This window comes from Lacerta agilis, chromosome 4 (genome assembly GCF_009819535.1).
Source record: "Lacerta agilis isolate rLacAgi1 chromosome 4, rLacAgi1.pri, whole genome shotgun sequence".
NCBI classification, from domain to species: domain Eukaryota; kingdom Metazoa; phylum Chordata; class Lepidosauria; order Squamata; family Lacertidae; genus Lacerta; species Lacerta agilis.
The window spans coordinates 72,721,966-72,739,608 of record NC_046315.1 but is presented as its reverse complement, the minus strand read 5'-3'; the positions used below and the strand labels follow the sequence as shown (position 1 = coordinate 72,739,608).

The window sequence follows — 17,643 nt, the reverse complement described above, 5'->3', positions numbered from 1 at the left end:
AGAAGACTCATTGAGTTAGGTCTGCTGCGCTACAATCTCTTCCAGCCATCCAGGATGTGAGCCTGAGTTTTGTAGCAGAATCCACATTTGGTCTGAAGAGGTCTTCAGGCTCAGTCCGTAGCATCTCATTTAGTAGGCCTGGGGAAGTTTTTTCTCCCTGATTGATAACCCTGGGAAGTTGCACCAGTCTGGGTATCTGAGATGGAATGTGTGTGTGTGTTGCGGTTGCTGAGCTACCACAGGCAGTTGTCTAAAAGCAGCTTGGCTCGGCTCAGTTGCTAATTTCATATATGTCCCCTGAAAACGGATGTGTTTCTATGAATGAGTGGCTGCCACTGTTGAGATGTGTATAAAGCTTCCCTGTTGGTGCATTTATTTGACGAAGCAGTTTTGCTGATTTCAGAATTAAGTGTGGGGGCGGTCATACCTGCGGTGTGCCAACATGTGGGCTTGGGAGACCAGTTTGACCTCACTCCCAAAGGCACACACCCTGATTTTCTCCCAAGACAGGCAAATACCAACCGAAATACCTGTGTTGTGCCTCATCCTGCCTCCTGGCTATGTTAGAATGTGAAAGGAGTTAGGAAATTGGCTTATAAGTTTGGTTAAAAAAAAATGTGTGTGTGTGTATTCCTGGTACATTAGCTTGACCTCTTTTCCCTTCTCCCCCACCCCTTCTCAATAACAGTCTTGCTGGTTACACTTCTCCCCCCCCCCTTCAACTTCAAAGGGAGGACCTACAGATGAACAAGAAGTTGCAATGCCGGAATCAACAAGTGGCAGCATATTGGCTGAGAGCTGGAGTATTGCTGTGCCAGAAGAGAACAGAAATGAAACAAGTGACTTATCAGCATCTTCTGCTAACGGATCTGCACCAAGTAGTACGGTTTAAAAGAGGATACAGGTGAAAGAACAGCCTTACTTGGTATGTAACCTTATGCCATGTTTCTTTTTTTGAAGGAACTGAAATCCTAGAAACCATATGTCAAATTCAGCATCTCAGTTGAACTGTGTATATACTTAAAAACCTTGATTATCTCACTCAGCTGGGCAAATCAAAGGAGGTCCCCATGCCATTTTTTTGTAGATGGGAGCACTATTCCCAAATTCTTTTGCATACTTTATGAAGGTCTTTGCTGTGGTCATTCTGCAGGAAGAGCATAACACAATTGTAAACATGGATCTACAGAAATGGAACTAAAGGGGGGTGTATATGTTTCACTCTTTGAGGATAGAAACTGAAGCTGTACTGGGATGAGGAGAGGTTGACTTGAAAGAACAATATTTTCTTCTAGGAAACTGCCCATAACCTTGAATAGTATTTGTTTATTGTGAGGATAAATGTTTTGAGAATTCAAAAATCATTTGCCTTCAAGACCAAACCATGATGCTTTTGTAATGCAAATTGTTTTTAGCTTAGATGACTTGGTTCCCAGTTAAATGATGCACCTTAGGCATGTGTTATAATTTCTATAACATAGACAGTGGAACTCAAAGAGTATTAAACATGTTATGTATTTTCTAGAAACGGATGGCAGAGATAATCGACGTGAAGAACGCCTGTCTAATGGAAACACTATATGAAAGCTTGACAGCTTGAACTGGGAGCAAAATATCTATTTGTTTTGTTTAAATGCTGTGGACTTGTGTCTAGCTTAAATGTGTTACTTTTCTAATTCATGTTTCAAAAGGGCTAATAACTCGAGGCTTTGCTATGTAAGAAGAGTAATACCGGATACAAAATGCAGTAACTCTCGTATGAGTTCCTTCTTTGACCAAAAATGAGAGTTGGGAAATGAGACAAATTTATGAGCTTGGGAGGGTTGGTGAGAACCAGAAGGGAAAAATATCTGTTGCTACTTAGAAAACCAGCCTATTTTTTAAAAAGCTCATTTGGCACTTGTTGAGATTGCTGCTCTTTTTCCATGGAGATTTCCCTTTGCAACTTCTTTTGTAAGAAACAGGTTCTCTTTCTTCGCTTGGGTTTCCTTGTCCCTTGGTTTGTAGGGACACAAATCAAGTTAAGGAAGGGAGCTCCCAAGTGAAAACTCCCCTGGAAAAAGACTGACAAATTCAGAAGTAATCTCTGTGCCAGAACAGCTATTACAAGATCAATACTAGGAGTACAAATTGCACAGGTTAACAGACAAATGTGGGTGATTTATGATAAATGTACATATAGCACATATGAGGTTTACTTTTTTTAAATTGTGTTTCGAGTGCATAGTATGGACCTGCAAAGTATTCCAGTAGTTGTGAGAATTTCTGCCACGCGCTTGCCGAAAAACCTGATGACATTTTCATTTGCCTGTTAGGTCAATAACTTTTAAGTTGTGCCACACAGTTATTGTAGCTGGCAGGCAACCTATTAGTGCCTCGGGCAACACAAATGAGCTACCTTTGACTGTGAAACAGTGGTGCAGCAGCTGTTCATGTTGTGCATGGAGATTTAACTTAAACTCTTCTCCACTCTTTCCCTTCACTGGTTTTTTTTTTTTTGTATGCTGTTTTGGATTTTTCTCTACCTTAATTCAGTCCTGAGATCTTCGTAAAGTTATTGTTTCTGTTATGCAAAGGATTGTTAGATGCTTCCAAGTAGAGGTTTGCACAATATAGTTACTGGGGTTTGGTTTTTTTACTGTGCTAGATTAGCAGTATTGTGCCTTAGAGTAGGTGAAAAGCACTAAGCCTGAAGTGTATAAAATAGATACCACTGCACTGTTCAATTTTTACCTCTGCTTCAGGTAAATCTATATATAATAAGCTCTAGAGGAAGATGGTGAATTGTATATTATAGTTCTCTTAAGCGTTGGATGAACATTTTAGAATTCTAATAGTTACAAATGAATGTACGGAATTATACCGCCAAGTCTGTAAGAACGTTTTGCCCCGTGTTTAAACTTAGATATTTGGTAAGGTGCTTTTTCTAATGTAATGTCAGAGAAAATATGCAACCTAGTACTTAATTGGATCAGTATTTAATTTCATTATTTTCAAGTTTGGGAAAGAAGAATTCAAACATGGGTAGGGGCAGATGCAGGAAGAAACAGGGCGAAGATTCTGATAGAAATCCTACCAAAATATTCTGGGGACCTCGCCACCTACCCTGATGAGAGCAACCCAGCCACGTGTCATTCATTAAAATTGGCCTCTGCAAGACCTACCTGCATCTTACAGCCAGCACTTAATGGAGGGGACCATGCCATGACTACTCCCTGCGTCTTCAAACAATATTGATGCTGCTTTCAAAAAGGAACTGCCTTTCAACTATTCAGTCACTCATCTTTCCCTACAGCACAAAGCGGAAGTGTTACTTGGTTAGTTGTTTTCAGCACATCACAACTCCAGCTTAGCATCAAGGAGAAGGCAGTACGTCGTTTTTTGTGTGCCTTGAAAGTCTCCAGATCCTTCTTAACATTTGCAGTGCAGCACCTGCCTTGGAGAAGCAGTATGGTGAGTACCAACTACATTCCCCCCTTGTAAAAAGAGTTGGGTTTATGATTGCATTTCTTCCTGGGTTTATTTCTTAAAGTTCTGGGAAAGCAGCCAGTAATAATAGTCATATTAAAACTTAACGGAGGATGTGAACCAGAATTTTGTAATATGGAGTCAACATCTAGCTGCTAGGCACTAAGAGTGCTTTTACCTGTCCCTCTCTGAATATAGCCTCTTGGAAACTTGACTGTAGGTAGATGTGTAGAAACAGGCAGGTGGTGTCTGGTGGGAAGGGAAGAGTTTCCCATGGCAACAGGGTATGATTTCTGCGTTATGTGCAATTTACTTCCTATCCTAGAGCTGTTTTGTAAGCCTTTTTGCTCTCCATGTCTTTATCCATCCCCACCCCAAAGCCCAATATTGGAGGGCAGGAAACAGGCATCTTGGAAGCAGACTTGGTTAAGCAAATTATATAAAGCAAGTTATAAGTAAGCAAATTATATAATCTGAACACGGCATCTGACCTTAGACAATTAGAATTGTTTGTTTTTCTGAGATGGGCTGCTAATCGTTCGACTTCTCTATAGCTTTGTGTGCTGCTGAGGAGTGATGACAAGAAAGGCCGAATTGCAGTGCCTGCTAACAGTTCTCTCTCTAAAAGGCACGATGACAAAACCTCCTGAAGCGACCTTTTGTCTGACCTCAGTAACGTCACACAAAGTAAAATGCCAGAGCTATGTGAACCTTAAAATTAGACTTATCTCTTGCCTGCAAATGGTCAAAATCGCCTAAGTACGGATAGATGCTGTGTTCAGATGTATCTGCAACTGACCGTGTGCTTCTGCATTTCCTCCTTCCCTTTTGCTAATGAAGCCAGCAATGAAACATGGTTTGGGGGTTTTAGTTTGGGGAAACCCAATACTGTAATGGAAACTTCAAATCTTCCTTCCTTGCATGTGGGACGGTGCCATTACATTTGAGCAGCATCTTTAGGCCCACAACTGATTCAAGCCAAGGATTAGCCTGCCTTGACTAATGTTCTAAAATACCCCTGACTAGGCACTCATTGTAGGCATTTCTTCCTAGAGCAATTCCTTAATAGGCGATGGCAATTTACTATTTTAAGACAAGGGTGGGGGGAACCTGTGGCCTTCCAAAAGGTGCTGGATTCCAACTCCCATCAGTCCCCACTTGCATGGCAGATGGCCAAACGTTAGAACAGTGGACTTAGCTGTGTTAAATTCCTTTCTTGTAGTGTATTGGTGGGGGGGGGGGAGGACATCCTTGAATAGGATGGGCTTCCAACTTGCTCCTGCAACTGCCATCTTGTGTGTGAGAGTCTCCCACAGGTGCCTGTCAGAAGCAAGCAGGACCTGAATGCCATTGATTCCCAGCAAAAAGGGCGTTCAGAGGCATACTATCTCCATTGGTGGAGGCAGAGCATGGCCCTTGTGGCCTGAAGCCATTGATAGCATTGTTGGGAGTTGTAGTCCTGGAACATTTTGATGGGCAACAAGTTTCCCTGTCCCCTTCTTCAGGTACCAAGTTGAAAAACCTTGTAGCTTCTTCTGTGAATGGAAGAGGTCTGTGATGTAGCAGAGGTTCCTACTAGCAGAAGTTGAGGAAGCGATTTCCCCCTTTCTTGCAAAATTTTCAAGGAGCTGTGTGGGGGACGGTGAAAATCACTTATTCTCCTTTCTGTGTGTTGAGCACAGCTCCCTGGATCATAGTTCAACCCTGACTGTGGACAAACTATGGGCTTGAACAATTGTTCCTGCTAACTTGTGGTACAGAAATTGTTTCGACAACTCTTATCTTTTCTCATCTAGGTGTTTCCCCCCCGACAAACTCTTCTGGAACTTGCTGACACGGGCTCGGCGCTGACTGCTCTGCTACATTCTTAATTTTTATCCGTGATACATACCTTCTTTCAACTGTTTTAAGGCAGAAAGATTCCATGTGTGATCTGAAAAAGGTTGACTTGCCTGCAGGTATTGTCTCATATGACAGACGTAGACGTTTTGTATATAGGGCACAGGGTTTAATTTATAACGTGTGTGTGAAATGCACCTTAAAAAAAGGCTTGAAGTACAGTAGTAGGTAAACTGCCTTAAACCAAACAAGCCAGTTGGAAATAACGAGAGCTGACTTTGCTCCTTTTGAATGTCCAGTTTTTTAAGACAGTTGGCAGCAAACAAACTAGAAGTGTTTCTGACTGCCCCTGTTTCAAGTCTGCCCTTCAACTGTAGTGGCCTCCTGTCAGCTGAAAAGGCCTGTGTGTCCATTTATTGGAATGTAGTTTAATATTATTCCAGAACAGAAAGCTACTGATAAGTTTGACTTGTTGCTGTACAGAACTGAGGTTATTGAGGGTTTTGTGCTTGAGCCTGGTTTTAATCTTACAAGGCAGTTACTGGGGCTCAAGTTTCATCTATAAAACAATCTCTACACACTCTTAAAAGCAAAATTCAAGTTTCCTTTCTTTTTTAAAAAGCAAGCTGCCTACATCATCTCTGCACAAACGGTGTAACCAAAAATCTTGCCAGGGTACAATGTGCATAATCCTTTTTTGGGCTGAACATTGTAGTGGTGGGGTGAGGGGCACACTGAAGCGTTCTCTTGAACTGAAATAAAAATAGTATTTCCTTCAGCTGACAACAAAGGGAGGACAGGAGCAGGACAACTCAGTGAAGGAGCCAGCCTCCTTTCTCTTGTCAGCTGCTACCTGGTAAGCATTCACTCCATCAGTTCTCCTTGAAATTTCCAATGAATAACTGGTTATCATTGTTTATTACCTCTACCACCCTAGTCAACTTTTTTGTTTGGTCATGTCTTCTAAGATTGTACACCTGAGGGCAGGGACTGTCTTCATTTGTGGGGAGCCGTTTTTGGCTAAAGAGCAGGATAAAACAGTTCTATAAATAAATAAAAATGCGGAAAGTACTTAGCTCATTCTGTATTTGTATCATTAGCCTGTTTCCCTCCCTGATTTTAAAGCTTGCATCTAAAAGCCACTTGTAGATCAACGTTTGCCTGGTAAGTGAAATCATGACAATTATCCCAAACATAGATGTTAAGCAGCCTCACTTCTAAATCCTTCCCTTTGCTGCTGTCAGCGTAATTTCAGCTATTAAGTGTTGCAACTGGATTTTTCTAGATGAGACTGCTCAAGTTTTCCCTATGGTCAGGAAAAATGAACTAGAATGGTAAAGCAGACATAGGAATCCTCTGGCTCATGAATCAAACTAGGCCTTATTTTACCAACACTTGCTTACTGGAATTGAGTATCTTAGCAGTCAAACTGAGCAATACTTATTATCTCACATGGCTGGCCTGCTATGGAGCAGTGGAATTTTTAAGAAGGTCCATGGAGGCTAGTGACATCTCTTTGCACCTGTTTTCTGTTCAGAATCCTGGCATCCAATCAAAGAGGCATCTCTGAGGAGTGCTCAATGTTGAGGCCAAGTCAGTGGAAACAGGAACTAAGTGAGGAGAGCAAACAGTCTCCTGCATTGTGAGTTTGTGACCGATTATTTACTGAAACCTTTCATGGGTACCTGCATTAGGGAGCTCTCCAATGAACACTTCAGGCCACACTAATACCGGTAGTAGGATTTGTTCAACATCGACTCATCAACGTCATTCAAACTTCTCCAGCAGAAAAGGCAATATTTAATACAGCACAAATAGCATCTTAATTGCAAGCAAATAGTGAACTATACAAAAATCATACAGAATCCTAATCCAATATAAAGCATTCTTCCAAATGAAGTATTATTTTGAAGTCTTCGTCTCTGAAGGATTTTCACCAGTGTCAAGTGTCTTCAGCAATCGAAAAAGGCCAGCTGCTTCTCTTATCCGGCTGAATTCAATACAAAAGGCTTGCACTTCTATAAATAAGTCCTGTACATTAATTATTTTGTTCCGAATCAAGGATTGTAGAAAGACGCACACAAGTCGTACTAGCCGGTTCTGAAACATAGACAACACATGGGTTATATCTAATGTTAGTTCTACTCAAAGTAGGCTCACTGAAATTAATGGAGATGACAAACTTATGGTAACACTATATATTGACTGCTGACCCAACAAAGCAGCAGCTCATAAAGCAGCTTTGGGGAAATAAAATCTCTTAAGAAGAGCAAAACTGTTCATTATATAAGCTAGTTAAAATTTACAGGACTCACTTTTTTAATTCTGCAATAAGTAGCCTGCTTAACAATCCCCAAGCCCAGGTGTCAATTTCAATAATCCAATGTTTTCTTAATACTAAAAGCCACAATTCAGAAACACAGATTGAATTAGAGTATTTCATTTTAATTGCTTGGAAAATAACCCTAAAAAATAGATTGTGCTTTTCTCTTCTTCTTTTGGTTCTTTTTATATACCTTTAACGAGTGTGGGGGACGTTTTGGCCTTCCAGGTGCTGCTCATCCTTGGACCCTGGCCAAGATGGCTGGGGGCGATGCAATTTGGAGTCCAGCAATATCTGGAAGGCCATAGATTAGCCACCCCTACTTTAAAAGTACCGAATAGTAAGAACTGTAAGACACCAAAATACTGTGCTCCACTTAGAGCAAGGCAAATATATTTCGAATTCCCAGGTACAAATTCTGTACAGGGTTTCATAAGGGTGTCCATTCCACCCCACCCCACCCAAAGCCTGGGTGAACCAGTCCTGGGGTTTCAATAGTTTCTCATTTTGAAATGCTTCCAAAAACCTACCTGCATATACTTGTCCTTAATTTGCTCACAAGTAGAAATACAGTTGGAGATATAAAGGTGAATAAATTCTGGAGGAAGATCAACTGCTGTAGTAAGACTGTTGGAAACAGAAAATAGTTGATTAACTATGAGCAGATCACCCATAAATTCTATGGGGGGGGTTACCCCCCCACACACACACCTCCTTAGTAACTACAATTTAGTTACAATGAATTTTTGCAAATGTTCACAGCCTCCTACATTTATGGTGTGATATTAACCTATGTGGAGTGTAAAAAAGAAATATACAACTGCACATGGGAAAAGATCAGGAAGAGAATTTATCCTTTCAAAATGTAGGGCTGATGCTTCATTTGGGCTGCTTTGTGCACAAGTCAGCTTAACATTTCAACTCCCCCCCCCCAATCTTATGGTTTATTTTTTTAATGGTACCGTATGATTATTCATTTCATTTATATCCCTCTTCTACAGTTGCATATATTCTGAGCTGATCTCTCTGCCTGAGTCTTTAGAATGAAGTCAGTGGGAGGGAAAGAATGAGCCGAATTTGAATTAATGGATTTGTCAATTGCCGTGCTATACATTTATAAAACCTTTTATCCTTGTTTGTTTTAAGAAATGCCCATGGTAGCTAACAATGCATCAATAAAGCACATTAAAACAATACATTGTACTGAAGTTGGGGAGGAATTATTGTTTAAGAGATTATTACTAGGAACTAGTCAATCACAACTAATGGGATAACGATCCTCTTTCATTGTGGATGGTTATACATTTCCTTCATAGGAATGGACACAGAGACTCAATAACATTTATAAACAGCCAGCTGTTTGGTTTCTACCATCCTGAAAGTGCACTGATGGGTATCTTCCTCTGAGCTTGCACTAGCTCTTTCCAATGACTGTGGCTGTCAAAGAAGACAAAAAGGAAAAAGAATCCAAGGATATGGAATACTCCTCCTCACTGAACTACCCACAGGTCAACTGTCATGACATTCTCTCCAATTTCATGAGCTTAATTAAAAACTAGCAAAATGTCCTATTAGGACAGGAATGGGAAGGGTGCTCATGTATAAGGAGAGCTCAAATGTTGTAGGGATTCCTGTTTATGTGCAAACATGCAATTCATCCACATGCTCTGTACATAGGAACACAATATACCTCCCTGCCCCTATGTAGTCCCTGAATCTGGAGGCCAAAACACTAAATTTGGGAGATAAAGGAAAGTTAATGCTGCCAATTCACCCTACTGCAGCCATTCTTTTATACAGTGGTGCCTCGCTAGACGAAAAACTCGCTAGATGAAGGCATTCGTCTAGCGGAAGGCTGCCCCGCAAGACGAAAAAGTCTATGGGGCTGCCTCGCAAGCCGAATTCTTTTTAATTTTTTTTGGCACGAAAACCTCCGCGCTCCATTGCCGCTTCGCTAGATGAAAAATTCGCTCTACGAAAAAACTCGTAGAACTAATTATTTTCGTCTAGCAGGGCACCACTGTACTGGAAAAGCAAAGGGCAGGCTGGAATTAAACCTACCCTTAACGACAGCATTGTAAAGGATTAGGTCCAAATCCTTTGGACAAATCCGGCAATTCTGTATCTGATTGTATCTCATGTACTTTGTACATAGAACTGAGTGCAAAACACTGAACTATACCAGCATTCAGATACAGGCACCCAGGATACTGTTCCTTGATAGGACCAAACTAGCTGCATGGATACTAGAAATCAAGCTCGTTCAAAATTGCCAACAAAGCAATCTAAAGTAGACAAATAGTTACCGATTGACAACTTCCATTGAATGCAGAGACATGTCCATGTTGACCAAGACTGAAAAATACTCAGTTATCTGGCTTGACTGCATAAGTTTAAGCAGCATTTCTATAGCAACCAAAGGATTATTTTCCACTAAATCAGGCAATTTGGCAGGAGTGAGGCCAATGTGGTAAACAAGCTTGGGGTCTTTCTCCAATTCTCCAAGGAGCTGCAAAGGGAAAATAAATAAATGGACACCTTAAGACTTAACAAGGCACAACAAAATATAGGTGACAATACTATATACTACTTTCAAGTTTAAGGATACTTTAAGTTCACATTAGAAAATGCACAGTAATAGAATTGGACTATGTACCACCTGACTACTACACACACCTGTGTTTGCTGTGCTGATGACAAAGGACTTTTGAAAGCCTTGGCCATGATTCGTTTGATTTCCACCCCGGCACTGTTTTTCACACACATTGACTTGTCCCACTGAATGGCATGATCTGGCTCTATCGGGTTCAACCAAGCGAGCTCATCCTCACAAATGTGAAGTGGAGGCGGGGGTCGTATAAATTCTGGACGAAAATGGCCTGGAAAAATAATTTGCATTCATATCATCAATCTGAAAGCACCCGGTACAGAAAGCCTTCTAAATATTATGCTCACTTCTCCCTAAGCATTACATTCTGAACAAATAATGAAATACACTATGCCATACTGTCAGGCTCCGTGATACAATTGTGATAGTTCAGATATGGTGGTGCAATGTTTGCAGCTGAGAACTTTCCTAAAACCTCCAATTCCAAAACAGGGTAATAGATAAACCACCATGAAAACCTGTGGGCAATCTGTCGCATGGTGATCCTGATGAATTCTACGGCGACACTTAGTGCATGATGAAAAATTACAAATCCATTCAGAAATCTGATAGTATAAACTAGACTAGAGTATAAGGCCCCATCTTCACTATTCATTCAAAGCAGTCTCTTACCACTCTAAACAGTCATGGCTTCCCCCAAAGAATTCTGGGGACTGTAAAGGGGTACTAAAAGTTGTTAAGAGAACCCTATTCCCCTGAAAGAGCAACAGTTCTCAATAGCGTTTTGTCAATCAATTCCTCTTCCCAGGGAACTCTGCCTCTGTAAAGGGAATAAGGGTCTCCTAACAACTCTCAGCACCCTCAACAAACTACAGTTCCCATGATTCTTTGAGGGAAGTTGTGACTTTTTTACAGAGATGATACAGCTTTATGTGCAGTGCAGATGAGTCCTAAGTACCGGGTATATTCTAGTTCTTCATTCATAGCTAGAATAATGGTAGAATATAGCACAGGACTGAACCATAGTACTACTTATTAAAGTTAGTGTGGAGAGACTAACCATAAACAAACCTGGATTTGGACAACATACAAATCAAACCATGGCTTAGCTTGGTGCAGTGCAGCTGCAAAATGTCCAGGGAGGAGCCAAGCAGCCACAGTCTCCTTCCTGGGAGCTAAAACATAGTTTTGCTTAGCATGACCTGCAAACCAGGCCAATGCACAGAAACAATTTTCATTTAGGATATGTTTGCAATTTAACAGGAATCTATGACCCTCAACCTGCAGAAGTTAAAAGCATCAAACCTACTCAGCTATTCTAATAAACTGGAAGTGCAGGAGAAATCAACCTAAACTATTTTGTGGCACATCCTATCGGTCATTGCTTTGGAGAAAAGCATTCATTCTTTCATTGCAATCAAGTAGTTGTTTTTTTACAAGTTTTAAAGCTTGCTACAATCAGTACAATCACAGACAGAAATTAAGTGGTGGGATTATAACTAATGTTATAGCTATCTTATGCTGTAAGTGGGTGAAAGATTACAGAAAGTAATGCATACTTTCAATAGGTGGTTTTGGTCCACTCACTAGAGCTTCAGTGATCTGGGAGGCAACGGAGCTGTCAAAACCAGAATTTGAAGAATCTGGGTCAGGGTCACTGAGAATGCTGGGGAAACTTGCTTTACTCTGTGTCGGCAGTTCAGACTGACGTTCTAGAAGGGGAAACGGTTAACACAATGTTCAGTGCACACGATCTTGAGTAAAACAAACAGAACTGTCAACTGCAGCAACACCACTGGATGAAACCCATACTCAACATGAGTAACCACAAGAATCAGGACTCAGAAGTTTGAATAGACATAATGAACTATAAATCTGATCAGAGGCTGTTTTTACTTTTTTATGCACCCATCTCACAATAAGGTAATATGACTTACTGTAATTCAAGGGCACTGGAAGAGTCTGAGAATTTAAGAGTCCAAGTCTCGAGTCTAAGATCGAGAACTCACAAAAGCATTTGCGAGCTCAACACTGGTTGAGACGTGCTAAGCAGAAGTTCTGAGAGAATTATTCTTCTCTAGGCATGGAAAAGGCGCTCTCTAATTCTGCAGTGCTTTCCAATTGCTTCCAGACCTCAGCACAGTATCAAGGATAGGACCACACACAAACGCAATATGAGGGCGGGGGCAGGGTTGGTGCTCAGTATGAATCTGTGGGCCCTTGGCTGTAATTTTAGGTAGCTATTTGTGTGCACAGCTGTGAAGCACAAGCCATATTTTAATATACTTTTCTCTTTAGCATTGGAAACTGACATAGCAAAGGCTTTTTGTATAAAAGAGCTCTGGGTGTATTTTATAGTTCTTACTCAGGTTTCCTCAACCTTGGCCCTCCAGATGTTTTTGGACTACAACTCCCATGATCCCTAGCTAGCAGGACTAGTGGTCAGGGATGCTGGGGATTGTAGTCTCAAAACATCTGGAGGGCCGAGGTTGAGGAAGCCTGTTCTTACTCATGTACACATACACCAGCTTTTTATATCATATTCTAAACAAGTATGTAAAATAATGCCTGAAAATATTTCTAGAAATAGCAAAATATGACCTCAGAAACATCTTCAAGTTAAGAGGGGAAAGCACTACACACTATTCAAACTGAAAACAAATTGAGATATTTTAGTGCAGTGGTTTCCCCCTTGTTCATCAATTCCAGGAAGTGTCCTTTGATTTGAAAGGGAGGGTGCTGGAAAAAATCTGATTTCAATAGAGGTCACTGATCCTTAATCAACTAAGTCTTCCACCAAATAAACAGTTTGTACTTAACACAGTACATTGCCAGAATACTTTTCCTTTTCCAAAGCGACATATGACACATAATTGGCAAGAAGCTTAGTGACAAAACTAGCTACAAAAAGCACAAAATGAGAATTTATTTGAAAAATTATCCCAGCAGTGTGAAGAGCAAAATGCAATCAAGACATACTGTTAGCTCAACTTCTCTTTGTAAAAGTTTGGAAGTTTGTTTTAACATGAACTGTCCAAGTGTAAATCAAGTTCGAATAATTTTTTTCTATTCTTCTTTGTTTAGCAACAGGATAGTTCCATTCTGATTCCTGCAGAGTGCCTTGCCTATTCACCTTAGTAGTGTTCTAGGGGGAACAATTAAATTACCGGTAACTGTTTTCTCTCCTTGTTCTTTCTGGCAATAGCTTTTCTTGCCCACATCTTAGAGGCAGAACAGCCAGAATACACAATCATTGTTCCACCTTTCAGCATACCAACAATTGCTTCTTAAAAGCCACACACTGACAAATTCAGTGTGACGAATTAATGTTCAAATTCAGCAAAGTACTGTAAACATGTACTATAAAAATACAAACATTAGCTTGCAAGTACAAGAACACAGCCACTCTTACAACTCTTCTACGCACACACTTAGCACAAGAACAAAGGCAGTGCAAATGTCATTCATTCTAGAGCAGGGTCAGATCTCAGCAAGAACAATTTATTTTTTACCTGCCAAAGCCAGCTGAAGGCCACTGATATCCACAGATTGGCCCATATTTCCTACATCCATAGATGCAATCTGTCTTGGGGTCTTTTTGAAGAGCTCTCTAGGTGGGGCCAACATCAGCTGGGAAAGAAAGAATTTCTCTGGTGGGGTTATAGGAGGCAGAAAACCTGGAAAGGCAACATCATTTCAGGATTTCATGTGCTAAAAACAGTATTAGTTACAGGTAGGCAGCCGTGTTGGTCTGCCATGGTCTAAACAAAATAAAAAAATTCCTTCCAGTAGCACCTTAGAGACCAACTAAGTTTGTTCTTGGTATGAGCTTTTGTGTGCATGCACACTTCTTCAGATATGTGTGCATGCATACGAAAGCTCATACCAATAACAAACGTAGTTGGTCTCTAAGGTGCTACTGGAAGGAATTTTTTTATTTTGTTTTAAAAACTATTTTATGCATACTGAAATACAAATATTAACTTGATGTAAGAAATGGGTAGATATGTTTCACACTCTTCTCTAACAACTGGGTTTACGTGAAATGCAAGTGATTTATCTATAAACGTACAACCAAAAACAAAAAGTTTTGTTTGGCTGTAAGTTAAACTAGCTAAAACAGCGTCTGTTTGTAACTGAATTCTCAGAATTAGTACAGTATTTTTAAAATAAATTTTCCTCACCTCAACTTACATATTCTGAAAGACTTTTAAAATAACCTTTTAGAATGGTACTTTTGCTACACTGTCCTCACATTTTCCACGTTTCCTTGGCATCAACAAACACATCCTCATATTTTGCAATTACAATTAGGGTCACAAACATTTCCCCCCCAACTTATATATATGAATTAATACTTTCTTACTCATCTAACCAACTCATGTCATGTTTTACAGGTTTCTGTTGTTGTTACTAATAATAACAGTAACATATTTATTTATATCCCAACCTTTCTTTCAAAGGAGCCCAGAGCAGCAGTGATAAAACAGTTTCTAAAATTTGTTTTTAAAAGAACATTCTCAGCTAAGGATCTCAAGGTTACCAGGAACAGTGTCTTTTAGCCATCAAATACCTAAGTCAGTGTTTTTCAACCTTTTTTGGGCAAAGGCACACTTGTTTCATGAAAAAAATCACGAGGCACACCACCATTAGAAAATGTTAAAAAAATTAACTCTGTGCCTATATTGACTATATATAAAGTAATTATCTTGAATTTTTCAATTTTTCCCACGGCACACCAGGCAACATCTCGCGGCACACTAGTGTGCCGCGGAACAGTGGTTGAAAAACACTGACCTAAGTAAACATGAATGTTTTTAAATTTGTCCTGAAAGTCAATGAGCCAGGCGCACCTCACCTGGGGGAAGGAGAATTGGGTTATCAATGGCTACTAGTTATGACAGCCATGTACTACTTCCACTTTCAGAAGCAGTAAGTCTCTAACCTACTGGAGAGCACGAGCGGAAGTGGATTACTGTATGCACATCTTGCATGCGAGCTTCCCACAGACATCTGACTAGCAACTGTGGGAACAGAATGCTGGACTAGATGAGTCATTCGTCTAATCCAGCAGGGCTCTTATATTTTTAATAAGCGACTTAATTATGACAGAAAGCACTACTGCCAAAGTCAGGCCCTGGCTTCTTAAACACAATTCAAAGTTCTGGCTTTAATAAACCACTGAAATTGGTTGATTTTCATACATATATACCAATTCTTGTTTACAAAAAAAGGATCTATTATGATCACACAAATATCTTGGTACTCAAACAACTTGGAACCCAAACACTGCAAACATGAAAGTAAGTATTCCGGTTTGTGAACTTTTTTCAGAAGCCGTACGTGCCACACTGAGATCTGTCTGTTTTTGCTATTTATTTTGCGTATTTGTTTTTGCAGCCCTTTTGTTTTTGTGACTGTGTGGAACCCAGTTCAGCTACTGATTGTGTGACTGCAGTACATTATTGCTTTCATTTTATGGCTCAATGGTCTCATTAGATAGTAAAATTCATGTTAAACTGCTGTTTTAGGGGTTTTTTAAAGTCTGGAACGGATTAATCCACTTTGCATTACTTTCTATGAGAAAGCATGCCTTGGCTTTGGAATGCTTTGGTTTTGGAACGGACTTTCGGAATGGATTAAGTTTGAGAACCAAGGTACCACTGGCTATCACTGTCATCATGTGTGAATGCAAACACACTTTTCCTTACAAAGCTATAATATTAAACTAGGTAAATATATTTATTTAATCCATCTTTACCCTGCCTTTCAAAAAAAAATTTCAAGGTAGCTTACACTAATTTCATTTTTTTAAAGTGTTCCTCATTTCCAATCTGTGTAAACATCCCAAGTTTTCACCTAAATTTAGATGAGCCTGTGCATTGCAACCAGGGAGGGGTCACTTCGCAAGATGGGTACCTATTACCCAATGGGTTCAAGATCACCTAACACAGATTTTTTATACCCCTCTAAAACCCTTCCCTACTCACAGCCAGCGTGCTAGAAACATGAACGTTTCGTAATATTTCACAAGGACTTTTTTCCCCCAGGGGCTCTGGCCCACTTATGTGTGACTGTCTGAATGGGGAAGTGATGGATGCTGTTTACTTGAGAATAAACAATGATGATTAGGAAGGCAGTATTACAGGCATTAAATGAGGGCCACCCAAAAAAAGCATGTCACACACATCCAAAGGCAATACCAGAGTTATGACAACAAGAGAGTAAAGCTGCAATCCTATACAGGTACATTCATGGGAGCAAGTCTGATTGAACTCAATGGGACATGCTTCTGAATCAACATGCACAGGACAATCAGTAACTTAAATGAAAATGGTGTGGGTGGAGGGAACACAGGTAAGAAAGGAGTTCAAAAAAACCACCTTAAAATCCTGACATACTTGTGGTGGATGGGAGAGAAAGAAAAATGCATCTATTCCGCTTTAAGCCAGGGGTGAGGAACCTACGGCTCTCCAGATGTGGGAGCTAGTAGTATTAGTATTATATTATTATTATTATTGTTATGATCACCGGAGCTGGAGGGGGCTGGAGCCCAGCACCATCCGGACGACTACGGGTTTCCCCCAACCCCCGATTCAAACGTACAACTAAGGTGTCGGAAAGGAGGTGTTGCTGCTGAGGAGAAACCGCTCTTCACCCCCCACGGGGAGAATCGTTCGCCCGGGCGGGCGGCGGTACCTGAAAGCGGAGGCCTCTCGCCGTCGTCGCCGCCGCCACCACCACCGGCCGGGCCTGTGGCGGCGCTGGCGGCGGCAGCGGCGCTGCCGGCAGTGGTTCTCTCGGGCGGCGCGGGGTTGAGGAGGTGCGCGAAGATGGCGGCGAAAGGGTTGGCGGCGAGCGGCTCGGTACGGTACATCTCCCACAGCAGGTAGAGGGCGGTGAGGCGCTGCGGCGGCGTAGGCAGCAAGTCGGGCTGCTGCAGGAGCAGCACCAGCACGGAGCCCACGCGGAAGTGCTCGGCCTTGCCGAAGTAGTGGTGGAAGGCGGTGGAGAGGCCTTCGAAGGTGCCGCCGCCGGCCTCCTCCGACACGATGCTCAGCAGGCTCGACAGCTCCTTCGGGGAAAGGCTCATCTCTGCACGAGGCGGCGGCGGAGGAGGGAACTCCGCCTCGATGCTGCTGTTATTACTATTGCTATTACTACTACTACTACTACAACTACTATTGTTACTACTACTAAAAGCCCCACCGGGTTTCGAACCCGCGGTCTCCGTAGCGCAACCGGGCTGGGGGACTAATCCTGGCCCCACCCGCGGGCATCCAGCTCCGCCCCGTTCCTTCTTTCTCGCCTCGCCTGCGCGCGCTACCTCGCCCGCCTACCTACCTACCAGCTACTCCTCTCATTATTAATTCCCCCCCCCCCGTGCGCGCGCATGTTTCCCGCA

The 17,643-nt window shown here is 41.4% G+C and overlaps 1 protein-coding gene, 1 long non-coding RNA gene and 1 other non-coding gene across 3 annotated transcripts; 2 read left to right on the top strand and 1 right to left on the bottom strand.

The window, feature by feature from the left end:
• The first annotated feature begins 716 nt into the window (after nt 1-716).
• Nucleotides 717-1,835, top strand: LOC117045975. Its single transcript, XR_004426492.1, has 2 exons — nt 717-925; nt 1,526-1,835. It is a non-coding gene; the product is annotated as an uncharacterized LOC117045975 (long non-coding RNA).
• Nucleotides 1,836-4,033: 2,198 nt separating this feature from the next.
• Nucleotides 4,034-4,142, top strand: LOC117046184. Its single transcript, XR_004426547.1, has one exon. It is a non-coding gene; the product is annotated as a small nucleolar RNA SNORD89 (small nucleolar RNA).
• Nucleotides 4,143-7,077: 2,935 nt separating this feature from the next.
• On the bottom strand, nt 7,078-17,430 carry CNOT11 (CCR4-NOT transcription complex subunit 11). Its single transcript, XM_033147602.1, has 7 exons — nt 16,938-17,430; nt 13,751-13,915; nt 11,798-11,950; nt 10,307-10,509; nt 9,937-10,139; nt 8,161-8,257; nt 7,078-7,407 (listed from the first exon to the last, which is right to left on the bottom strand). Exons 1-7 carry the CDS (start codon nt 17,329-17,331, stop codon nt 7,210-7,212), a joined length of 1,413 nt encoding a protein of 470 aa, XP_033003493.1. The 5' UTR covers nt 17,332-17,430; the 3' UTR covers nt 7,078-7,209.
• Nucleotides 17,431-17,643: the final 213 nt, after the last annotated feature.